The sequence below is a fragment of the Pygocentrus nattereri genome, chromosome 20 (genome assembly GCF_015220715.1).
Source record: "Pygocentrus nattereri isolate fPygNat1 chromosome 20, fPygNat1.pri, whole genome shotgun sequence".
NCBI classification, from domain to species: Eukaryota; Metazoa; Chordata; class Actinopteri; order Characiformes; family Serrasalmidae; genus Pygocentrus; species Pygocentrus nattereri.
The window spans coordinates 33,417,874-33,440,296 of record NC_051230.1 but is presented as its reverse complement, the minus strand read 5'-3'; the positions used below and the strand labels follow the sequence as shown (position 1 = coordinate 33,440,296).

The 22,423-nt window shown below is 40.7% G+C and overlaps 3 protein-coding genes across 4 annotated transcripts; 2 read left to right on the top strand and 1 right to left on the bottom strand.

The window, feature by feature from the left end:
- The first annotated feature begins 339 nt into the window (after window positions 1–339).
- LOC108412612 lies at window positions 340–6,043 on the top strand. The gene is made up of 3 exons (XM_017684706.2): window positions 340–496; window positions 2,408–2,535; window positions 3,753–6,043. Exons 1-3 carry the CDS (start codon window positions 494–496, stop codon window positions 4,414–4,416), a joined length of 795 nt encoding a protein of 264 aa, XP_017540195.1. The 5' UTR covers window positions 340–493; the 3' UTR covers window positions 4,417–6,043.
- An 888-nt stretch (window positions 6,044–6,931) lies between these two features.
- Window positions 6,932–22,413, bottom strand: LOC108412613 (H-2 class I histocompatibility antigen, Q9 alpha chain-like). Of its 2 annotated transcripts, XM_037531597.1 has the most exons (7): window positions 22,281–22,413; window positions 21,287–21,553; window positions 19,951–20,223; window positions 17,238–17,531; window positions 17,038–17,133; window positions 7,141–7,203; window positions 6,932–7,056 (listed from the first exon to the last, which is right to left on the bottom strand). In XM_037531597.1, the coding sequence occupies exons 1-7, from the start codon at window positions 22,327–22,329 to the stop codon at window positions 7,037–7,039; spliced, it is 1,062 nt and encodes a 353-aa protein (XP_037387494.1). In that variant the 5' UTR covers window positions 22,330–22,413; the 3' UTR covers window positions 6,932–7,036. The 2 variants fall into 2 exon arrangements, with proteins under 2 accessions (XP_037387494.1, XP_017540196.2); XM_017684707.2 differs by having other exon boundaries at window positions 21,287–22,341.
- Window positions 8,841–15,656, top strand: LOC119261823. The gene is made up of 2 exons (XM_037531596.1): window positions 8,841–11,182; window positions 14,490–15,656. Exons 1-2 carry the CDS (start codon window positions 9,703–9,705, stop codon window positions 14,492–14,494), a joined length of 1,485 nt encoding a protein of 494 aa, XP_037387493.1. The 5' UTR covers window positions 8,841–9,702; the 3' UTR covers window positions 14,495–15,656.
- Window positions 22,414–22,423: the final 10 nt, after the last annotated feature.

The following is a 22,423-nucleotide window of genomic DNA, read 5'->3' as shown; positions in this document are numbered from 1 at the left end:
AAATTCATAGTAGTTACTAAATAATTCCTAGTAGATGCTGCATAATTCCTAGTACATGCTGGGGCAGCACTGGAGTGGCAGGGAGTTTTGGTAGGGTGACGTGGTAATGTGGCTGGGTTTGAGTGGGGTTATTTTGCCATGTGTGTTCATGGCACTTACTATCTGTCTAAGATCATTTTGATTTGCAGGACAATATCTTTTTACCCAATTCAGATATATTTAGTCCAGATTTCTGAACAAACCTAAAAAACAGCAACCAACCAGAAAACTGAGTACTGAAAAAGCTTGTTAGCCATCATTTAAAACAAAAGAAATGAGTTTGACCTTCACTTTAATAATGGCCTCTGATCTGAGACGTCATCCTGCGGTACATGAGAAGGTAAATGCAAACGAAAGTGAAAGGAAAGCTGTATATACGGGGTCTTCCTCGCCCTCCTTCACATCCCAGCCAAGCTGAGAAGATTCAGGACGTCTGCGAACATCTCAGCCCATCATGGTAAGGAGCTCTTTATGACCCCCCCCCCCCCTGTTTCTGTTTGATTTTAAACGCTCTCTGCGCTTCTTCTGGGTTTTTCAAACATAGATTAGGTGTAAACCACCACGTCCACGGAGCAGAAGACGTGATGATGTTTGTGTTTCACTTCTGGAGGGTGGGCCCACGATGGCGGAGGCTGATTCTGGGAAAAGATGAAAATATCGCGCTTTTTGTTGATTTTAGTCCGTTTTTGATAAACAGCTCTTTCTACGATGCGCATCAGACACGCCGGTGAACCCGTCCATCCCCGCCTGACTCAGTGTGGCAGCGGAAAGCGGAGCTCTGCTGTGATAAACGGCGGACTGTTGGAGGCGCTGCGCGACCAGGCCTCGGGGCCTCGGGACTGCGTGACGCCGCTGGCCGGGGAGGGCGCGTCGGAAACGGTGTGGCAGAAAGTGAGAACGCGGTGGACGCTCGGGGGTTCGAGCTAAGCTAAATGCTAGTCCTAGCCGCCCGTGTGCGCCATCTCCTCTCCTCTCCAGCGTCCGCCCTCTAACAGTAACCTGGACCGCCCCAGACCACAGCGTGAGCCCCAGGGCTGCTGCTCGGTACTGAAACCTGTGAAAGACTTTCAGACGCCGCCGTCCAGCGAGCGGGGCTAACGGCCCACAGCCCGGCCCGGGAAGACCGAGTGCTTATACCGGCGACGGATGGAGCAGAAATGCGGTAGAAATCTACTTTCAGAAGCTTTATTTGAGATTGAGGCTGCAGACACTGGCGGTTTGAGTGCACTGACACTTTCACTTTCGTTTAGCCTCCAGCTGCGGCTGCGCCTGCCTGTATCTTGGCAACCACGTTTGCGCGTGCGCGTTGGCGACACAGCTGGAAGAGCGGCATGGAGCGGGCAGTTGTGTCCAGTCACTGGCCTGTCTCAGTGCATAGCTCAGAACAAGTAGAGATTACAGGAAATAATAATTCATTTCATAGGGATGAAGTTGACGGCTGTGAATTTCCAAGCGAATGGCAGTGGCACGCCGTGTTTACTTCTGACAGCGGGGTCAAGTACTGAGTAAATGACAACGAGTAAACAAAAGAAATATTTTAAGATGTTTCTGCTCTTTTCTGGAGTGAAGATGGGGTGAAAATCAAACACCTGCTCCCATCTCTGTCATTTCTACGTACATATCTCATGCTAATCGGCAACAAACATTACTGCCATTAGCTCATCTCCCAATAAATATACATATATTTATATATTGGATGACGGAAGCCAACAGTCCAACAAACCAATCAGACAAACTATACAGATATAATAAATGGTAAAGTGAATTTTATACATATATTTAACTCAAGTTGTATTTCTACTTCGTATAAGTTTGAAACAGTAAAACGTTAACAGTAAAAAATTAACTTATGTAAAAATCCTTCTAACAATTGTTTATTAATGTAGGTTAGATAACATAAAAACTGCATTTTAGAATGCATTTTTTCCTAATTCTTCTTCCCAATATATTTCAAGATCTGTGTCTTATCCCTGAATAAAGTTAACTTCCATCGCGACTAATGTTTAATATCAGTGAACAGCTAAACATACATAAAAACAGCTGCCATAGATAAGTAATGCATTCAGATGCACACAAGATACAATATTAAATAGATTGGAATGTGAATTCAGGTAGATATTTCAACCAAACCTGTATAAACTAAACACTGAAAAGTAGTTTATATTGTGGGACTAAGCCGAAGACTTAATACAGACAATATTTCATAAAAGAAAACACCTTATCGTAACAAATCTGTGTCACTCGTGCCCAGTATTTCATATTTTACGAGCTGTTCCTGCAGAAGTCCAGGTAGTTCCAAGAGTTCAGAGATGTTTTAATGTAACTGCACACAATGCTTGCTTTTCTGAGTGTTTGAAACTGTGTGCAGGTGTGGACAGGTGTGCTGAAGGCAGCGCTCCTCCTCTCTCTGCTCTCTTCAGGAATCAGGGATGTTGAAGGCTTGGAACCTGTAGACCTGACCGCACTGCAGCACATAGTCAGGGTGATCAATGTGCAGTAAGTAGTGTCGAGTGTGCTCTACTATCCCTCACTTCACAGCACTCGCGTGTTCGTTGAATCTGGTTACAAGGATCAAGAAAACAGACTATATGCAGTAAAGTTGAAGTTCCAGCAGTTTTATTATCAGAGCTCTGGGAGCTTCATCTGGCATTCACAAAGTCTGCCAGAGAAGGTCTCAGTCCGGGTGTGCAGAAATACATTTTACATTCAACCCCCCCCCTCATGTGGGTGGGACAACCAAACCTGAGCCACAGCAGTTTGCTCTTAACGCCCCCCCCCCCATGGAGCTGTTATCTTTTTAACTTTTGGCCTCGTTGTCACCTTCCTGTGTCTCTGACTTAGCCGTTTTTTTAATTTTAATTTAGACATCTGCAAGCTGTGGTTTCAGTGTTGTTGTCTCTCTCACTTCCCTTCAGTCTGTTTTCTGTACAGACACTGAACATAATTCTTATAGAAACTTTTAGAACAAAATGTCATAGAACAAGATGTTACATGAGGACCCATATGGACCAAAAGGTTACATGAGGATCTTATGTGCAGTTATGCACATACACACTTGAGCGAAGCGGGCCTACTCTAATATGCTGGTCCTTATAAGCATATCCAGTATACTATTACCTAGGAGTAAATAATGCTATACGAGAGTAAATAATGCAAAACAAAAGTACACAATGCTAAACAGGAGTAAATGATGCTAAATAATTTTGATATTTCCACAGTAGTGATTGACTGATCAGCAGAACAGCAAAGACACTTTAACATACATAAGTATGTTTCTTCCCAAAATCATAAACAAAAATATTTCTATAAAAATAAAAGTGAGGTTGAGTGATCTGAATGGCTGGTGTTGAATTTTTAAAAAGCAAGAGGTAATTCGTAAAAAGTGTTTTTTTTTAATGCCAGTTATTATCTAAAGATAAAGAAATTGATAACAAATTGTTTATGAATTAAAGTGTTTTGTGATCATGCTTTAAGAAAAAATGGAAAAAGATGAAAACGTTGTTTTTTTTCTCATGTCTTGATGTGATTACATGGTCCATATTTGTAACCAGTGTCTTGTTGTAGTGTTGTTATAGTTAAGGGAAGTAACAGTAGCATGTTTAGATGTTTTAAACCTGATTGTTGAGAAACGTTTCACAGTGACCTTCTTATCAGAGTGAAGCCCATGATGAATCCACTAACACTCACTTTAATTCTTCATTGTTTATGTGCAGTGCCAACCCAGCAGTATCTCAAGTGGTACCTGCATCTGGACCAGGATCAGGTCCTCGAGAAGACGTTCAGTATGGTATGGCAGTGAGGATCACAAAAAATCAGTGTCTACAAGGTTTTGATGGCCAGGGTCTTGAACCTCTTAAAAAGGAAGTTGGTGAATTCAAGAACACCCTGAACACTAAAGATGTGTATGAAGGACAAATGGTCATTGCTGCCAAACCTCAGAATCAGAAACATTCAGAGTACCGGCTGTTAATAGAAAATAAAGGGATGGTCATAAAAAAATTGCTAGAGAGCAGAGAGGGAAGAAATGATGAAGACTGTGTAATCTTTTACACCTACAACTCCCCCTGTTTGAAAACATGCCTCAATGAAGAGGAAGATAATAAGAAAAAAGAGAGGGATGCAAAACGAAAAAATCCTAAAGAAACGTACAGGTGTATTTATTCTGCTCTTGATGTCTTTAATGAGCATCACGGCCCAAAGGCTTTGGTTTTCTCTCAGATCTACAGAGAAGACATGAACAAGATCGAGCTGTCAGAGTGCTTAAGCAAAATCGCAGTTCGGATTCCTCTGTATCAGTGTGATAATAACAATAGGTGTAGGCGCTGTGAGCAGGATAATCAATACTGTACAGGTGCAGGTGCGGATCTGGCTGGATAAACCGGTGCTCATCTGATCTGATGATTACCTGATTAAACGCCACATCCAGCGATGATGAACAGACCTGCTTTGGTTCAGTTAGCAGTATTAGCAATATTAGCTTTCTTCAAGTATTAAGACATTGATTATCCTGGCTCCATATTATCTGTGACGTGTTTCCTATATGAGCGACTCCCTCACTCAAGCTCAAAGAAATTCAACATTACAGCCATATGCCACAGTTTGAACACCCTGTTCAAATGGTATGGTGTTGATTTTCTGGGTGAAAAAAACTTAACACAATTTCTACAGAGAACACACTTAAATGTTTGCACTTTTCTGCGAATTTTAGTGCACAATTTCTACTTTAACATGGGGAAAAAAATACAATGTAAAATATAGTATAACATTTGCTTAGGCCACATTTTATGCTATATTTTCCCCCATACGTTTTCAAATTCAACAAATAAACAGTACTTGTGCATTAAAAATGGATAGTCTAGAGGATGTTAGCTTATTTTCACTCAAATCAACAAGGTGTCATTTGACCAGGGTGCCCAAACTTTTGCACAGGACCATACTTTAAAGCCTTATCTTATATTCTATACAGTGCCAATAAAGATTCATTAGCATCTCAGTCGGGAACCTGGATCAGCATCATTTTTACACAGCATTTCTTGAGTTAACTAAAATTCATCCAACTCAAACTTCATAGTTTAGTCAAAAGTTCTCACATTTTTAGTTCTGTTTGGCAAACAATAGCTTTTTTCATAGCTACCTTACCTAGCTTGGATCATTACACAGTCCCACCAGGCACTTTGTTCTCTTTGGCTTCCACTTATGGATGGCTGTGGCAACGCTGGGTTTTAAACTGGTGTGGTTAATGTTTAGACAGTATCACCACATGTCAGTTTTTAAAGTTGAAACAGCTGTAGGGATACAGAAAACATGAGAAAGGTCAGGACCTCTCAAGTGGTGTAGCCGTCTAAGCCTTGATATAAGGAGATCACGAGTTTGAACCCCAGTGATGCCACAGCCATCTCTATGTGGGAGCCCAAGAGGAGAAAATGGCTGGTGTGTGATGAAAAAGAATCTCAGTCTTTTTTGTTTAGTTAACCTGTTAGGAGAACCGCAGACTAGACCAAGACGTATGAGTTGGTGTCCTAAGTTGAGTTAACTTATGAAATGCTACGTAGTACGACACCTTATTTAGTTTTTTACAGTGCAGATGAACGTTTGCTGACAGAAACTCACAGAAGCCAATGAGAAGCGTTTGAAGTAAATGACCATGTAACACTAATTCACAAGTGCTGTTGTCAAATTTGAAGAATTCATGAATGTCTTCTACAAAACCTGTTTCATATAAATGTTTACTGACTAAATTCAGCACTAGGTCTTTATTTGTAAGTGAGTGAAGTTGTCATGGTATTCGACCGTACACTATGAATGCAGCAGATCCTTTTACCACATATGTCACATTAAAGTAAATGAAATGTGGAACTGTTGACATTGTAAAACAGTTGACTTTCACATTATATAGAACACTATGTTATATCTGCTTGCTCTGTATTAGTAATGTATATCAGGAGCTCATGCTTTGCCAATATGTTACTCATTAAACTCAATAAATACAGCATTGATCACAGTTTATGCCTGAGTTTTTCTGTTCCATCTGTATTGTGCTGTATTTGCTGTTGACTCATAAAACTCGTAAATCAGCGTGCAGTTTCTGTATAGAACCACTGTTTTTAGTCAAGAAGCGCTGAAGTACCACCTATTTTAACAGTAAAATGCTGCATTTTCTTTCCTCCTCATCCAATCTAGGTAGATAAGACCGAGCAAGCTCTCCCACTGGTTAGGACTTTAGGAGCTGAACTGAAGGCCTTACACATTAGAATCAGTAGACTCAGCCAATCACGCTTTGATTTACAACAGGACCAATTTCATGACTGTAAATATGAGCCGTAGTCTAAGCGGTTTTTGTCTAGTTGCTAGGAATAAAGACAATGTCTTTTACAGTCTTCAGATAAAACATATAGAATGACTTTTATAAGCTTCAAGTGTCACAGCGACACCATTTAGCTTTGTGCTAACATACCATTAGAAATGTAATAGAGATGCTAACAGGAATTAGCTTTAACAGAGAGGTGGTTATTATTTCTCATTTTGTGTTTTTGCTTTTTTCCCATTTGCTGAGTTTTTTTAATGTTTACATCTGCAGTTAAATAAAGCGCAGCTTCCTCCAAAGACGTCCACAGACCATAGAACGAGACTTCAGTAGAATGTTTTCAGTGTCTGTAATCCTGCTGAAAAGATACAACATTCCACCGCAGTTATGCTGTTATTTTAATTTTAGTTTAAAACATAAGTGCATACTATTTTTAATAATAATAATAATAACATCCACTTTGGCTATTTTACTGTTCAAGACCAATTTGACAATTTGAACCCAAAATTGAATTCACTTCTATATTCCATTCAAGCCTGTAGCAGATCATATTGTCCTGTACTTTACAGTAGACAGTAGAATCAGGTGTACATTCACAAATGCAGCTTTTATTATAAACCCAACACTACAACACTGATTGCTGTGAAGATACTTAAAAATACCAATCATTTAAAATCATCTGGTCTGAGTTCTTCATCTTCTTCTCTTCATTTCTGTAAAGACAAGAATAAAAACAAACAGTGACTGGCTGGTGAAAGATGTCCAGCCATTCATACAGTCTCAGCTCTAAAACTGACCTGTAGACTCATAATCCACTGGAGAGAAGATGACCTTGGTTAACAGAGACTCATCTGAATGTTCTGGAAGAGAGACGGAGGCGGGGTTAAGAATTCTGTGCTAACGCTACTAGAAGTGACTGAAATGAAATGTAATGTTTGTACATATGGAGCATTCTACTGAAATAGTTTACAAGAATTTAAAAAGGACTTATCTAGAACTTGATTCAATTAAATTAAACTTTTTGATGTTTTGACTAAGATATTATGAGTTTTTGTGTGTATGGCTGTCCACAGCTGTGTTTGTTAGTCATGTACTGGCTGCGTATTTAAGTAATGACAAAATCACCCCGATAGTCACAAAAATGACTAATGGGCCGCAGTCTGTGAGGATCCACAACATCCACAACATCGATATGGCAGTGGTTGGATGCATCACAAATAGTGATGGGTCTGGCTATAGGCAGGAGGTGGAACACCTGGAGAGTTGGTGCAGTGAGAACAATCTCTGCATCAATGTGAAGAAAACAAAGGAGATGACTGTGGACTTCAGAAGGGGCAACACCACCCCCCCCCCCCCCCCCCCCCCCACACACATCGGAGGATCTGGAGTGGAAGTGGTCTCCAGCTACAGGTACTTGGGCGTACACCTAAGTAACAATCTTACCTGGAGTAATAACACCTCCAGCCTGATCAGGAAGGCACATCAGCACCTCTACTTACTCAGAAGGCTGAGGCGTGCTGGACTCAGGAGCTCAGTCCTCACCTCATTTTTCAGATGTGTGGTGCAGAGCGTTCTGTGCTCCAGCATCACCGTGTGGCACAGAAGCTGCTCTGCGGCAGAGAGGAAAGCTCTGCAGAGGGTGGTGAAGGCTGCACAGAGGACTGTTGGAGTCAGCCTTCCCACCACCATGGACATTTACACCTCCAGATGCAGGAAAAGGGCCATTCACTTCATGAAGGACCCCACTCACCCAGCACACACACTCTTCGTCCCACTCCCCTCAGGTAGGAGGCTGCGGAGCATTAAGAGTAAAACAACCAGACTGTGGAACAGCTTCTTCCCTGAAGCCGTAAGTCATGTCCACTTATTTATCTCTGCTGCTGTACTGAAGCAGAGCCTCCACTATATCACCCCTACACATCTCACTCTATACATGTCACTTTATACATTACCAGTATTAAGATGTACACTTTCTACCTCGTACTCATGCTGCTGTTGTTTGCACCTAACTATTTATTGTTTATTTTTACTTTTGTTCTTGGGAGTTTAAGTACACTATTTTGTTCCACCTCATGTACATTACATTACATTACATTTAGCAGACGCTTTTATCCAAATGTGGCACATGTACCATGTGTAATGCAAATGACAATAAAGCCTTATCTTATCTTAAAAAAAAAGACAACTTCAATCATTAGTTTACATAAAACAAACATAGTTAAGGTATAAGGTAAGGGTTTTAAGTCAATTAAAAGTCAAGAATGTGATTTCAACTCTAACTTTGAACACACTGATATAATAATAGCCAAAATTAGGAGGGAATAAAAAAGTTGTTTAAGCCAAACTTTGACTAATTATGGACCGGTTAACCAAAATGTGGTGTAACAAGCAAATTCAGCTATTTGTGGTAAAAAGGCTAATGTTGATAAAATAACAGATTTTTTGGAACTTTAACCCAAAAATTAACACTTTTTGGTAGAATACACTGGGCCTGACTTAACTCCACCAAGGCCGGTTGTTGGAGCCATTTATGTTTTCTTTAAACTTATGTTTATTTTGATCGCTCACCACTTGGGGGCGCTGCTGGGTTTATAGGTGGCTGTAAGGTTGTAGTAGGGATACGGGGGTTGGCGAGGAAGTCAACAGTATTTTGACCGTATGGTTAGCGGGACATTTAAAGATCTTGAGCGCTGGTACTGCTGCTGTTGGATTATGTGCTACCTGCCAACTTAAGAACAATAAATGGATTGGTATATCCAAAGTTTCAAGAGGTATGGACTTTGTGGTAATTCCTGCTAAACTGAACGAGTCAAATCCGCTACCGCCAGCTCTCTTTCTCATTATGTGGTGGCTTAGGTCAATTTCGTTTGTTTTGTTTAAAAGTCACTACATTTTTTAAGTCAAAATACTGACTACGCTAGAATTGGATGCGGACTGTTTGCTGAAGTGCAGTTGCTGCTTCGTTTGAGCATGGACTGCTACAGGAGAATGGTCTTGGGCGTTTGGAAATGGAAACGGAACATGGGACTGCGACAGCTTCGTTTGGGTGGAGACTAATGGAGGCTCTGTGGGACCCAGAGGCTGGACCGGTGAAATAAGTCTGCACAGATTGCGGCGATTGGTAACGCTTCATGAAAGGAAGGAAGGAAGGATTGTTCGTGTGAGTGCGGCGGTCTGACTGATCGTTGGATATGGAGGTATGGTAGCGCTACCTTAAAAACAAACAATGGCCATTTGACTAACTCGTGTGCACACGTTAAAGACTAGTCAGTAAATCCAATGCGCATTGGTGGGGTTTAAAGGTTTTCGCATATGCGTAATTTAAGTGACTGGGTCTTAATTGAAAGTTCAGTTTTAAAATGAATTCTGATTTTTCTGTGTCTGAGCCCTCCGTGGTTCAACCTCAGGGTAATGATGGTAATACTCAGAGTACTAATGGTAATGTAAACAAAGAGCCTGTAAAAAGGGTGGTAAAACTCACTGAAAAGGCACTGCTTGAAAAATTGGAGTCTTTGCAAAAAATTCGAAAATTTAAACTTAATAAAGCTTCCAATCTTAAAACTATGATTCAAGGGTTCATGGTTAACACAGAACATGAAACAGAGGTTAAAAGTGTATTTGCAAAATTTCAGGTATTATGCACTGAGGCAAAAGAAGCACACGAGTCTTTAATGGGTCTGTTACCTGATGAGGAAAAGGAAAAACATGACATATGGTTTAAAGCAAAAATGCTGAGTGCAAATGAGTTCTCTACTGGGGTGTTTAAATGGCTGTCACTTTCAAAAGATGATACAATGGCTCAAACTATTGACAACGAAGCACGTCCAAAATATGGTGTGTTGGGTCAAATCGTTGAAATTCAGGGTAGAGAGCTTGATCCAAATGATGGTATAAATCCTGATGACAGCATTTCTAATATTAAAACCGGTGTTTCTAATAAGAGCTATAGCCACAAAGAGAGCCATTCCAGTTCTAGATCTAAACGGTCTAGCCACTCTTCTATTTTGTTTGCACGCCTCCAAGCTGAGGCAGAGAGAGCAGCACTGGTAGCTCGTGCTGCATCCTTAAAAGAAAAGCACACTTTGGAGGAGCAAGTAGAGGTGCTAAGGAGGAAAAAGGAACAAATGGATCTTGATGCGGACTTGGCTGCTTCCACTGCTAAACTGTCAGTGTTAAAGATTTATGGAGCATCAAGTGTCATCTCAGATGGAATGGAGTCCTATTTTGAAAAAGAAACCAAACAAAAGGCAGTCTCCATAACAAGAAAATCAGAGGAAAATCCAAATCCATCTACAAGACAAAAGGTTAACAAAAGGCTTCTTGATATTGATGCATTGATTTCACAACAAGAAATGCAAGATGACACTGAAAGTGGTCAGAGAGATCCTCTTGGAAGTGAGTCACAAAGACATGCCAATAAAATAGGTGTTGCACAGAAGCCACAGTTGCGAGAAATGCAGTACCAATTATCAAACGGAGAATCTCAAGGCCATATCCATGAACCAATCATACGACCAAGGAGACCACAAATGCATGAAGGACAATCACAACCAACTGTTCAGGAAAACAGTGAGAGTGCTACTTTACACTTACTTCAAAGACAAAATGACATAGCAGAATTGCTAATACAACAGCACAATTCACATCTGCTTCCTCCAAGAGATGTTCCAATCTTTGAAGGTGATCCTCTGCAATACAGAACATTTATTAAAGCCTTTGAATATTGTGTGGAGGAAAAAACAAGTAGCAAAGGGGATTGTCTGTACTTTCTGGAAAGGTACACTAGAGGACAGCCACGTGCATTAGTTCGCAGCTGCCAGCATATGGCTCCTGAAAGAGGCTATTTAACAGCTAAAACGTTGCTTCAACAGCATTTTGGACATGATGCTAAAGTTACATCTGCATATTTGGAAAGAATGCACAACTGGCCAATGATAAAGCCTGAAGATGTTAAGGCTCTCCAAGCTTATGCCTTATTTTTGCGTGAGTGTTGTAATGCAATGTCTGATTTACAATACATGCATGAACTGGATATGCCAGCAAATATGAAGACAATTATAATGAAGCTCCCCTACAAATTGAGAGATAAATGGAGAGTTTACGCATGTAACCTTATGGAAAAACATGGACGCCGGACACAATTCAGTGACATTGTTGCTTTCATTGAACGTGAAGTGAAAATAGTGTCTGACCCAATATTTGGTGATATTCAGAACACCCAAACAGGACCAATCAATAGGCCTGTAAACAAAGGAAAATTACAACTCAAACCCAAATTTAAAGGAGACAGTTTTGCTACCACTGTTACACCTATTGACCTGCCTGTATGGAAAACACCTAGACAAACAAAAGTTCTGCCAGGGAACAACTGCTTATTTTGTACCCGAAATCATGCATTGAAGCAGTGTGCCCAGCTGGAAAAAATGAAGCATAGAGAAAAAATGTCCTTTCTAAAGGAAAAAGGGGTCTGTTTTGGTTGCTTGTGCATTGGGCATGTAAGCAAGGATTGCGATAGGCGCTTAACTTGTGAGATTTGTAACCAGAATCACCCAACTATTCTTCATATACATCTCACATATAAGGCAGATAAGGCGGTCAACACAAACACTGTAGCCTTAAATGATCCAGCATTGGATACCGCACTTGTTTCTGCGCAAGCATGTGATCATACAGGGGCCGGGAAAGGTCATGGGATTTTATCCATCCTCCCAGTACAAGTAAAATCCAAAAGGGGAGACAAAGTCATTCAGACTTATGCATTCTTGGATCCAGGTAGTACATCTACCTTTTGCTCTGAAAGCTTAATGGCAAAGTTGAATTTGAATGGAAGAAAAACTAAAATCTGTTTACTAACTATGAGCCCGAAGACAACAGTTTCTAGTTATATTGTGAATGGATTAGAGATTTCAGGTCTTCATGGCAAACAGTTTTATGACCTTCCTGAAGTCTATTCGCAAAGGAAAATGCCTGTGAGCACAGCCAACATTATCCAAAGGAAGGATCTGGCTAAATGGCCTTATTTGGATGGCATTTCCATTCCTCACATTCAAGCTGATGTTGAGCTATTGATTGGTACCAATGCTTCAAAGCTGCTTGAACCATGGGAAGTAGTGAATAGCCATGGGGAGGGACCCTATGCAGTGAGGACCCTATTGGGGTGGGTTCTTAATGGATCACTGGGAGAGGGTCATAGTAAGCCTCCTGATGTTGATTGCCCAACTCTCACTGTAAACAGGATTTCTGTGGAAACATTGGAACAAATGCTGAAAACTCAATATGAACATGATTTCAATGAAAGGGCATCAGAAGAGAAAGAAGAGATGTCAAGAGAGGATCTGAAATTCATGAACATCATGAAAGAATCAGTGAAGCTTGAAGCTGGACATTACAGTTTGAAACTACCCTTTAAAATGGATGGTGTTGTCATGCCAAACAACCTCTGTGTGGCTAAACAGCGCATTTCAGGATTGAAAAGAAAGTTTGAAAGACATGAAATGTTCCATCAGGAATATACTAAGTACCTTAATGAGCTCATTCAAAATGGTTATGCTGAACAGGTACCCCAGGATCAGCTGGAGCGTTCTGATGGTAAACTTTGGTACATTCCCCATCATGGAGTGTTCCATCCTCGAAAAGGAACATTACGTGTTGTATTTGACTGTGGTGCGGAATTCAGGAATACGTCCTTAAACAAACAACTTCTACAAGGTCCCAATCCTACTAGTTCTTTGTTGGGTGTTCTGCTTCGATTCAGACAAGAACCAGTTGCATTTATGACTGATGTCAAATCAATGTTTCATCAAGTTAGAGTTGCTGAGGATGAGACCGACTTTCTCCGGTTCCTGTGGTGGCCTGATGGCAACATTACTCAAGGAATTGTAGAGTATAGGATGACCGTTCATCTATTCGGAGCAGTATCCTCTCCAAGCTGTGCCTGCTATGCTCTTAGGAAGACATCAGAAGACAACAAGCACATGTTTCCAACAGAGGTCATTGATAGTGTCCACAATAACTTCTATGTTGATGATTTTTTGAAGAGTCTTCCTTCTCAAGCTGAAGCCATCCAAATGGTCAAAGATCTTGCTGCACTTTGTCATAAAGGTGGTTTCCATTTAACACAATGGATTAGCAACAATCGTGAGGTTTTACAAACCATTCCAGAGAAGGATCGATCCAAAAACTTGAGTGAATTGAATTTGGATCGAGATGAACTGCCCGTTGAAAGAGCCCTTGGACTTTATTGGTGTGTCCAGACAGACACCTTTAAGTTCAAGATGATGGAAAAGGAGCGACCACATACTAGACGTGGAATTTTATCGGTGGTCAGCTCAGTTTATGACCCTTTGGGATTTCTTGTGCCAGTAACACTTCCAGCCAAACTCATGCTACAGGAGCTTTGCAGAAAGAATTATGGCTGGGATGACCAGATTCCCCAAAGCCTCAAACAACAGTGGATAAAGTGGTTAACAGATCTTCAACAAGTGAATGCATTTAAAGTTGACAGATGCATCAAGGCACAGGACTTTGGACAACCTGATCATGCTCAATTGCATCACTTCTCAGATGCCAGCGAGAATGGCTATGGAACAGTGACGTATCTTCGACTACAAAACCAGAACAACATTCATGTTTCTTTTCTGCTTGGCAAATCAAGAGTGGCACCTCTTAAACAAATTACCATCCCTCGATTAGAGCTTACTGCTGCTGTCCTGGCTGTTCGAATAGATAAGATGCTTAGAACAGAATTGCAGCTTCCACTTGACAACTCTTGTTTTTGGACTGATAGTACTTCAGTTCTAAAATATATCAAAAATGAAGAAAAAAGGTTTCGGACGTTTGTAGCTAATAGAGTGTCAGCAATTCGAGAAGTAACAGATGTCTCACAGTGGAGATACATTCATACCTCCCAGAATCCTGCAGATGATGCTTCCAGAGGATTGAAAGTAGAGAAGCTAATCACAAACAAGCGGTGGTTAAAGGGTCCAGACTTTTTGTGGACAACAAAGGAGGAGTGGCCAGAGGTCAATTTGGATTGTAACCTTGTTCCTCAAGATCCAGAACTAAAAAGGGAGCACAGAACAAATGCTGTGATCATGGAAACAAATGCAACCAGCCAATTGATTGAATATTTTTCTGACTGGAAGAGGCTAAAAATTGCTGTTGCATGGATGCTGAAATTAAAACATGTCTTAATGGAATTGAGCAAGAAAAGGAAGGAATTGTTGGAATTGTCAGACCAATCCTGTGACATTCAGCAGGAAATGCAGAAGGTCAAAGCTGCATTAAGACCACAAAGCTTGTCCATAGAGGACCTTTCTGAAGCAGAAAAGGCAGTCATTCGTTTTTCTCAGTTTGAAAGGTTTAACAAAGAAATTGTTGGACTGTCCTCAGGAAAAACGGAAGTGTCAAAAGGCAGCACTATCCACCGATTGAACCCGGTCCTGGAAAATGAATTGTTGAGAGTTGGTGGAAGATTGTGTAAGGCAGCAATGCCTGAAGAGATTAAGCATCCCATCATTTTATCCAAAGACCAACATATTTCCAAGCTTATTTTAAAGCATATACATGAACAGGTCGGTCATGGTGGAAGAAACCAGGTTCTGTCCAAATTGCGTGAGAAATATTGGATAACTCATGCCAATGCAGCAACAAGGAAAATTCTATCCAGTTGTGGCTTGTGTAGGAGATTCAAAGGAAAACTGGGTGAACAAAAAATGGCCGATTTGCCTGTTGAAAGGTTGACTCCTGATCTTCCTCCATTTACTAATGTTGGAGTTGATTACTTCGGGCCATTTGAAGTAAAACGAGGACGTTCCTTTGTAAAGCGATATGGTGTTATTTTTACGTGCATGGCTAGTAGAGCCATACATTTAGAAGTGGCCTATTCTTTGGATACAGATGCATGTATTAATGCCATTCGAAGATTCATTTGCAGAAGAGGACAAGTCTCTCATTTGAGATCAGACAATGGAACCAATTTCACTGGTGCAGAAAGGGAATTAAAAGAAGCATTGGCAGCTTTAAACCATGATAAGATTCAGAAAGTCTTTCTGCAGGAAGGAATCAAATGGAGCTTTAATGCACCTACAGCCTCCCATCACGGCGGTGCATGGGAGCGAATCATTAGGATGGTGAAAAAGATTCTTACATCCCTTTTGCACCAGCAGACTTTAGATGATGAGGGGTTACACACAGTTTTATGTGAAGTGGAAGCGATCATTAATGATCGCCCAATCACCAAATTGTCTGAGGATCCAAATGACTTAGAGCCTCTTACCCCCAACCATCTTCTTACTATGAAAAGGAAACCAGTCTTGCCTTCAGGGCTATTTGATAGGACTGATATGTATGGAAAAAGAAGGTGGAGACAAGTGCAGTACATCTCTGACCTTTTTTGGAAAAGGTGGATTACAGAGTACTTGCCTTTACTACAGGAACGACAAAAATGGACCAAGAAGAAACGAAATCTGGTGCCTGGCGATATAGTTCTGGTTGCAGATACCACAGCTCCTCGTAATTCCTGGGTACTTGGCAGGGTATTTAAAATATACCCAGATAAGAAAGGGCTGGTTAGATCAGCACAAGTACAAACCAAAACCAGTCTCTTGACCAGACCAATAACAAAACTTTGCCTTTTACTAGAGGGGTTATGAGGTATCGTATATAGGAACACATTTTGTATGTATATAGTTTGAAGTATGGTATTACTTTGGCTCCTTATATTGTTGTATTAGTCATTAAATTGTTTATGCCTTTTGTCATTAACAATTAGGGGCCGGTGTGTTGGAGCCATTTATGTTTTCTTTAAACTTATGTTTATTTTGATCGCTCACCACTTGGGGGCGCTGCTGGGTTTATAGGTGGCTGTAAGGTTGTAGTAGGGATACGGGGGTTGGCGAGGAAGTCAACAGTATTTTGACCGTATGGTTAGCGGGACATTTAAAGATCTTGAGCGCTGGTACTGCTGCTGTTGGATTATGTGCTACCTGCCAACTTAAGAACAATAAATGGATTGGTATATCCAAAGTTTCAAGAGGTATGGACTTTGTGGTAATTCCTGCTAAACTGAACGAGTCAAATCCGCTACCGCCAGCTCTCTTTCTCATTATGTGGTGGCTTAGGTCAATTTCGTTTGTTTTGTTTAAAAGTCACTACACCGGTCCTAAGCCCAGCTACAAAAGGAAGAAGGTGGTTACTTTGGTGAGGTGATCAGAACCAAGAAATTGGGGAAACCGATGCACCGATGCACCAGCACAATGGTTCCATGTCACTGGTGAGAAATTAGCCGCCAATAGCATCATAGCCTTCCAACCGAAATCTGACCATTCAAGCAACTTACACTCCAACATGCCAAGTGGGCCTCGCCTCCAAAATCCAGACTGCACTGGAAACAAATGATGGACATGTGGATGTGTCGCATGACGTAGACGAAGAAAGTAAAGGTATATCAAGGGCGATCCTTGATTGTACCAAGCATCTGTGCCTGCCTATTTGCCACGGAACTGTTAAGTCATAGCCTTACGTTACAGAAGTGACTCTTTGTGCTTCTCATTTAACACCAGCTTTCAATGTCAGCCTGTTTTGAAGGCCTAGTCCAGTCTTGAGTTTTAGTTATTTGATTTACATTGCAAAAGTACATCTGACCTCTTTGTGTCTCCCTGTAAGACTGTTGTGTGCACCTTCCTTTTCCTTACCGCACTCCTTCATCATCTTCCACAGTGAAAAGAAGAGGAGAACAGCCAGGACTGCACTGATGATGACACCAAACAAGCCTCCATGTGAGCCTCCGCCTGAAACAAGAGTGAGGTAAATGTGTCAGTCAACCACTTCTCCAATCAAACAAGTCTGAGAGTACAGAGGGGTTTAACACCACCTTGGAATCAGATTCTCCTACCTGACAGGTCTCTGCGATCAGACACCTGCAGCACCACCTCCTTCTCCAGGCTGCTGTGCTGAATGATGCAGGTGAAGACGTTTCTGTTCAACTCCTCAGGTGAGACGGTCAGAACGCTCCTCTTCTGGAAGGTTCCATCCTGGTTGAGTAGCGTCTCTCTGATCTCCACGTCCTCATGCAGATCCTCTCCATTCTTCTGCCAGGAGATCATCACTGCTTTGGGGAAGAAACCTGTAGCAAAACACACCACTGGAGAAGAAGAGTCCTTCTGGAACAGAGACACCTCAGGAGAGACTGGAGAGAGAGAGAAAAAGAGAGAGAGAAAGAGAGAGACAGAGAAATTACATGTTGTTAAGTGTAAGTAAGCGAACACATCCTCCACAGAGACACACATTTTAATACACACTTTTTATTTACTGAATTTAACATAGTGAGAAAAGAATAGGACATAAAATGTTCTTATGGCACATTCAGTTTTTTTTCAATATGTTAACTCAATGTGTTAACTTATTTTCACTTGCATATTTAACAAAAGTGGAATTTGACTAACTGACGTCCCTGAAAAAGCGGCATGTGGACTTGTGAACACCCCAGTTGTTTGGCATGGTTATCTAACTGTACTCAGGGCCACGTAACCATTTGTTGGGATGATGTCACTACATAGCAGGTTTGATTCTGATTAACAAAAGCTTTACTGACACAAGCTTAGATTATAATGACTCAGCTCTGAGGAAGAGAAGTTGAGTTACTGATGTTAGAGGAACAGAAAGCCAAAATTAACCTCTTCTCTGGTGGCTGAAGCTGGAGCCTCCTAGCTAAGCTAATGCTAGCCAGCTCTTCTCTCCTAGATCACTTAGCATAGCTGAAGAGATCCAAACACCCCAATGCAGGTTCAGTTTGACTCACTGTTCTGCTACCACAAGTATAGATGTTAAAAACCTACAACGGCGAGATCGAAGTCGACTGATTGATGGTGGCGAGACACAAAGCTAAAATCTGTCCTGTTCTGTAGTGCTTTAAGCTGTAGGTTGCTAGGCTAAGCTAAAGCGAGTACGTGGTACATTCCCACCACAATACAGGCTTGGCTCTAGCTTGTTAGTGGTTAGCCACTCATTTACATAGTTTTATTGGGTATTTCCTGGTTCTGATTTACTGGTTCTACAGATGGAAACAGAAACCGGCCTCATGAGTCTGGACCAATGCAGAATGATTCAGTACAGCCCTGAGAACCATTTGGCTCAATAGTGGGAAAGCAGCCTCTGATGTGGGAACGATGGGCCAACGCAGAAATCTAATGATCTCTCTAAATATGAAGTATGCAGATCTTTTAGTGAAGTAACCTAGTGTCACTTAAACAGTGTTCTCTTCTGGAGTTCAGTTGCATATCCAACCTGAATTTTAATAAAGTAATTATTGCCTTTTGTCCGAATTGCAACCTAACGAACAATAAACTAAAATGATGATGTATTATTACCATCTACAGAAATCAGAGGGTCTGCTGTATTACACTGAGGGAAAGTGAAGACAGACATCAGTGAGATGTTTGTCCTCCACACTCTCATGAGTTATCAGTGAGTAAATAATCAGCAGGTTTTCAGTGATGAGGGTGAGATCACTGTACCTTTCCTCTCCAGAGTGGATCTGCCATATTCCACATACTTCTGTAACCACTTCTGTAATATGCCTAGACATATCCTAGCAACCACCAGAGATATAACAGCAACCACAAAGCAACACCATTTCAACCACTTGGGATACCACACCGACCATAAAACAACTGCCAAGCAACCATCAGAGTTACCATCACAACTGCTTAGCAATATCTTAGCAATCACCTGGAATGTCATAACAATCACCAAGCAACACCCTAGCAACCACCTGGGACATCTTTTCAGCTACCTAGCAACACCCTAGCAACCATCTAGGAGACCATTGCAACCACCATGCAACACCCTAGCGACACCCAGAAATACCACAGCAACTACCTAGCAACACCCTACCAACCATCAGAGATACAATAACAACTAGTTAGCAACATTATAGGAACCACTTTGGACACCTTAGCAATCTCATAGCAATGCCTTAGCCATCATTTTGTATACTATAACAACTACCTAGCAACAGCTAAGCACCCACCAAATACACACACTATCTATCACCTCAGAACAATGAAATTGCTTAAGCTGTGTAATCACTCTGCATTTTTGTAATTTCACTAAAGTGATCAGTCTGGGTGTACAGGGTATGTGCTTGTATACGGGCCTGTGTTCAGGGGGCCTTACTACCACAGATGAAAGTTTTCATTACTGTTTACCTGAAGAGGACAGTTTTGGTGGTCTACCAGGCATTGCTGGTGGTTTCTGAAGCCCCATTTTCTCTGTGGCTTTAGTAGCTTTTTTATTTTGACTTTCTCCTTCTTTGTGTAAGTGAATCATTTTGTATCTAATCTACTCGGAAATATCCCCTAATACAGATTAGTAAATTATTATTCCAGAACACTGAAGCAGTTCAGAGCCACATTACTCACAAACTAAAATCAAGTCATGCTGCAGCATTCATTTGATGTAAATTAGACTGGATTTTCTAACCATGATGTACTCCTATCAGTTGATGGTCAGTCCAGAAGGACCAAGGGGTAAAAAATGGAACAGGATTCTCTAATAATCAATGAATGTGCAGCAGGTTTTCAGTGATGAGGGTGAGATCACTGTACCTTTCCTCTCCAGAGTGGATCTGCCATATTCCACATACTTCTGTAACCACACAGTACAGGAGTTGTCCAGGTAGGTCTTCACCTGAGCAGCCCAGTTTACATGCTCCCACTTGTATTTGGTAATAACAGCTTTCTGATTGGCTGCAATCCAGGTTTGAGTGTTCAGATCCAGACTGATGAAGTCTTCTCCATCATAGCCGTACTGCATGTATCCTCTCTTGGTTCCATCATCATGCAGCTCACAGCCGTACATCCACTGCACTGTGTGAACTCCTGCAGAGACACATAGGAAAATAAGGCTGGAACATAATACAACAAAGTAAATCATGTGATCTACTGAAACAGTGAAGCTCAATCATTTTCATTATAAACTGATGCAAAATAATATGAACAGATGGAGTTTTCTGCTAATTGTTAGTCACTAGAATCACTGTAGTGCTGTGAAAGAGTAAGTACCTCCCATGAAAATCTTATATTATCTGATTTCTGAATGCTGTTGTTGTATTTATTTGGTATGTAAGTGCAAACAAACTACCATTATTTAAAACACATGAATAGGAATATACTTGGTGTTTAAGTGGCCCTTTATGGTTCCTCTGGTTAAAGCAATTTATAAAAAGCACTTTATAATCAAAATTTTGTTATAAATGTATGCACACAGTGAATCTAAAGGTAATAACACAATGTTAGCCTCATCTCACTGGAAATTCATAGCTCCATCTGTAATAACAGTGTGAAAAGGCCCAGAGGAAGGAAATATGCCCAAACCACAACACTTCCTCCACCATGCTTTACACCAGGCTAGAAGTTCTTTGGTCAAAGGACAGTTTAGATTTTCAGCAAACATCAGTTTTAGCATTCTGTTTCTATCATTTTCAGACATCTGTGACAGGTAGCATAACAAGTTCTCTATAACTAGCAAGATGTTACATTTCATATTGCAAAACTGTGTTTTCATTTGTGAGGTCTTTAATCTCTGAGGCTCAAAATTCACTGTGGACACGGTGTCATTACCTTCATGTGTTAATAATCATCAAAAGTTCTATACAAATATTGCGGTTATGTTGGTAAATAATAAGGCAACTGAATTGAATGCGTTGCTGTTTAAAATGTAAGCGCAGTCGCAACGAACTATTTCCTAACTGGAGATAAGATTTTGTAAGATAAGATCTGTTTTCCCAATTAAAAGAGGATTTGCTTTTGTAATACAAAACTGTAAAAAATTAATCTAAAATTAGGAGACGTTACGTCTCTGTAACGTTCTTAAAAATGTGATTGTTTAATGTGACTATTGTGTTTATTTTTTATCAAAACATTTAATGAAAAATCTTGTTACCGTCAGTCTGGTTGAAGCGCTGCTTTAGAGTCCCCACACTGGCTTTGAAGTTCTCCTGATGACCCTGACTGCTCTGTGTCTCTCTGTTCCAGAAATCTGGATCATCAGCTTCACTCTTCTTGATCCACTCTGTCTTTGGGATCAACTTCCTGATGTCACTGTCATAGTAAACAAACTGCTCTCTATCCACCTGACCCACCACAGTGAACTCTGGGAAGTTTATTCCTGGAGTAACTCCAGTGTAGAAGTACTGAGTAAAGTGAGAGGCTTTAAAAATGAAAATGAGAACAGTTAATGACTGAAATGTTTGAGGAAAAAAATCAATGACAATCTGAATGATCATATTCATGAGATAAAACTGAAAAGTTGAAAGTGTCCAGATGTTGATTTTGAGATTTGAGGCCTAAACATCAAGCCAGACCTTCTTTTTGAGCCTGTGTGTGTGAGGGTACTATGTAAAACCAAATGACATGAAGTGAAAAACTTGACACCTCTGACTTTTAAATGATTATTTCAGGCTTTGCAGGGTGACTCACAGCAGAACACACTCACCATATTTTAGCCTGTTTATATTCTCCTCACTCAGTAATGATACTACTTTCTGTTTTCATGAAAAACTTACAAAATCTTACATAAAGCAGCTTTAAAGGAATAGTTCATGTACATTGTTTCAAGTTAAGGGCTGTTTGTTCAAATCAAGTGGCAATATTAAAGCAGTTATTAAAGCAGTTTATGGTCTGCTTTAGCAGTAAACAGGAAGTTAGTGGCTAAACCACTGAATATGAGTTAAAAAGTTATTGGCCGCAAACTGCTAAAAATACATCAATTCTAGCAGAAAAAAATATATATTTATGCTATTAAATATAACAATAAACCAGACACAAACCAGACATTTCAGACTCCTGCTATCCTCAGTGCTGGCGTCCAAAACATCCTTTAACCTGTAGCCCTTTAGGTTTACATGTACTGTATGTTGTAATTAGCAATAACTCACCTGCTGATGCCAGATTAATAGTAAGTGCAAGAAAAAGGAGAGGTTTCATGATTAGGTTCCTGCGCTGTGTGTCTTCATGCAAAGAAAGAAATAGCGAAACTGTCCAGCTCTTCACCCCACAAACAGCAGAAGTTGAGATCTTC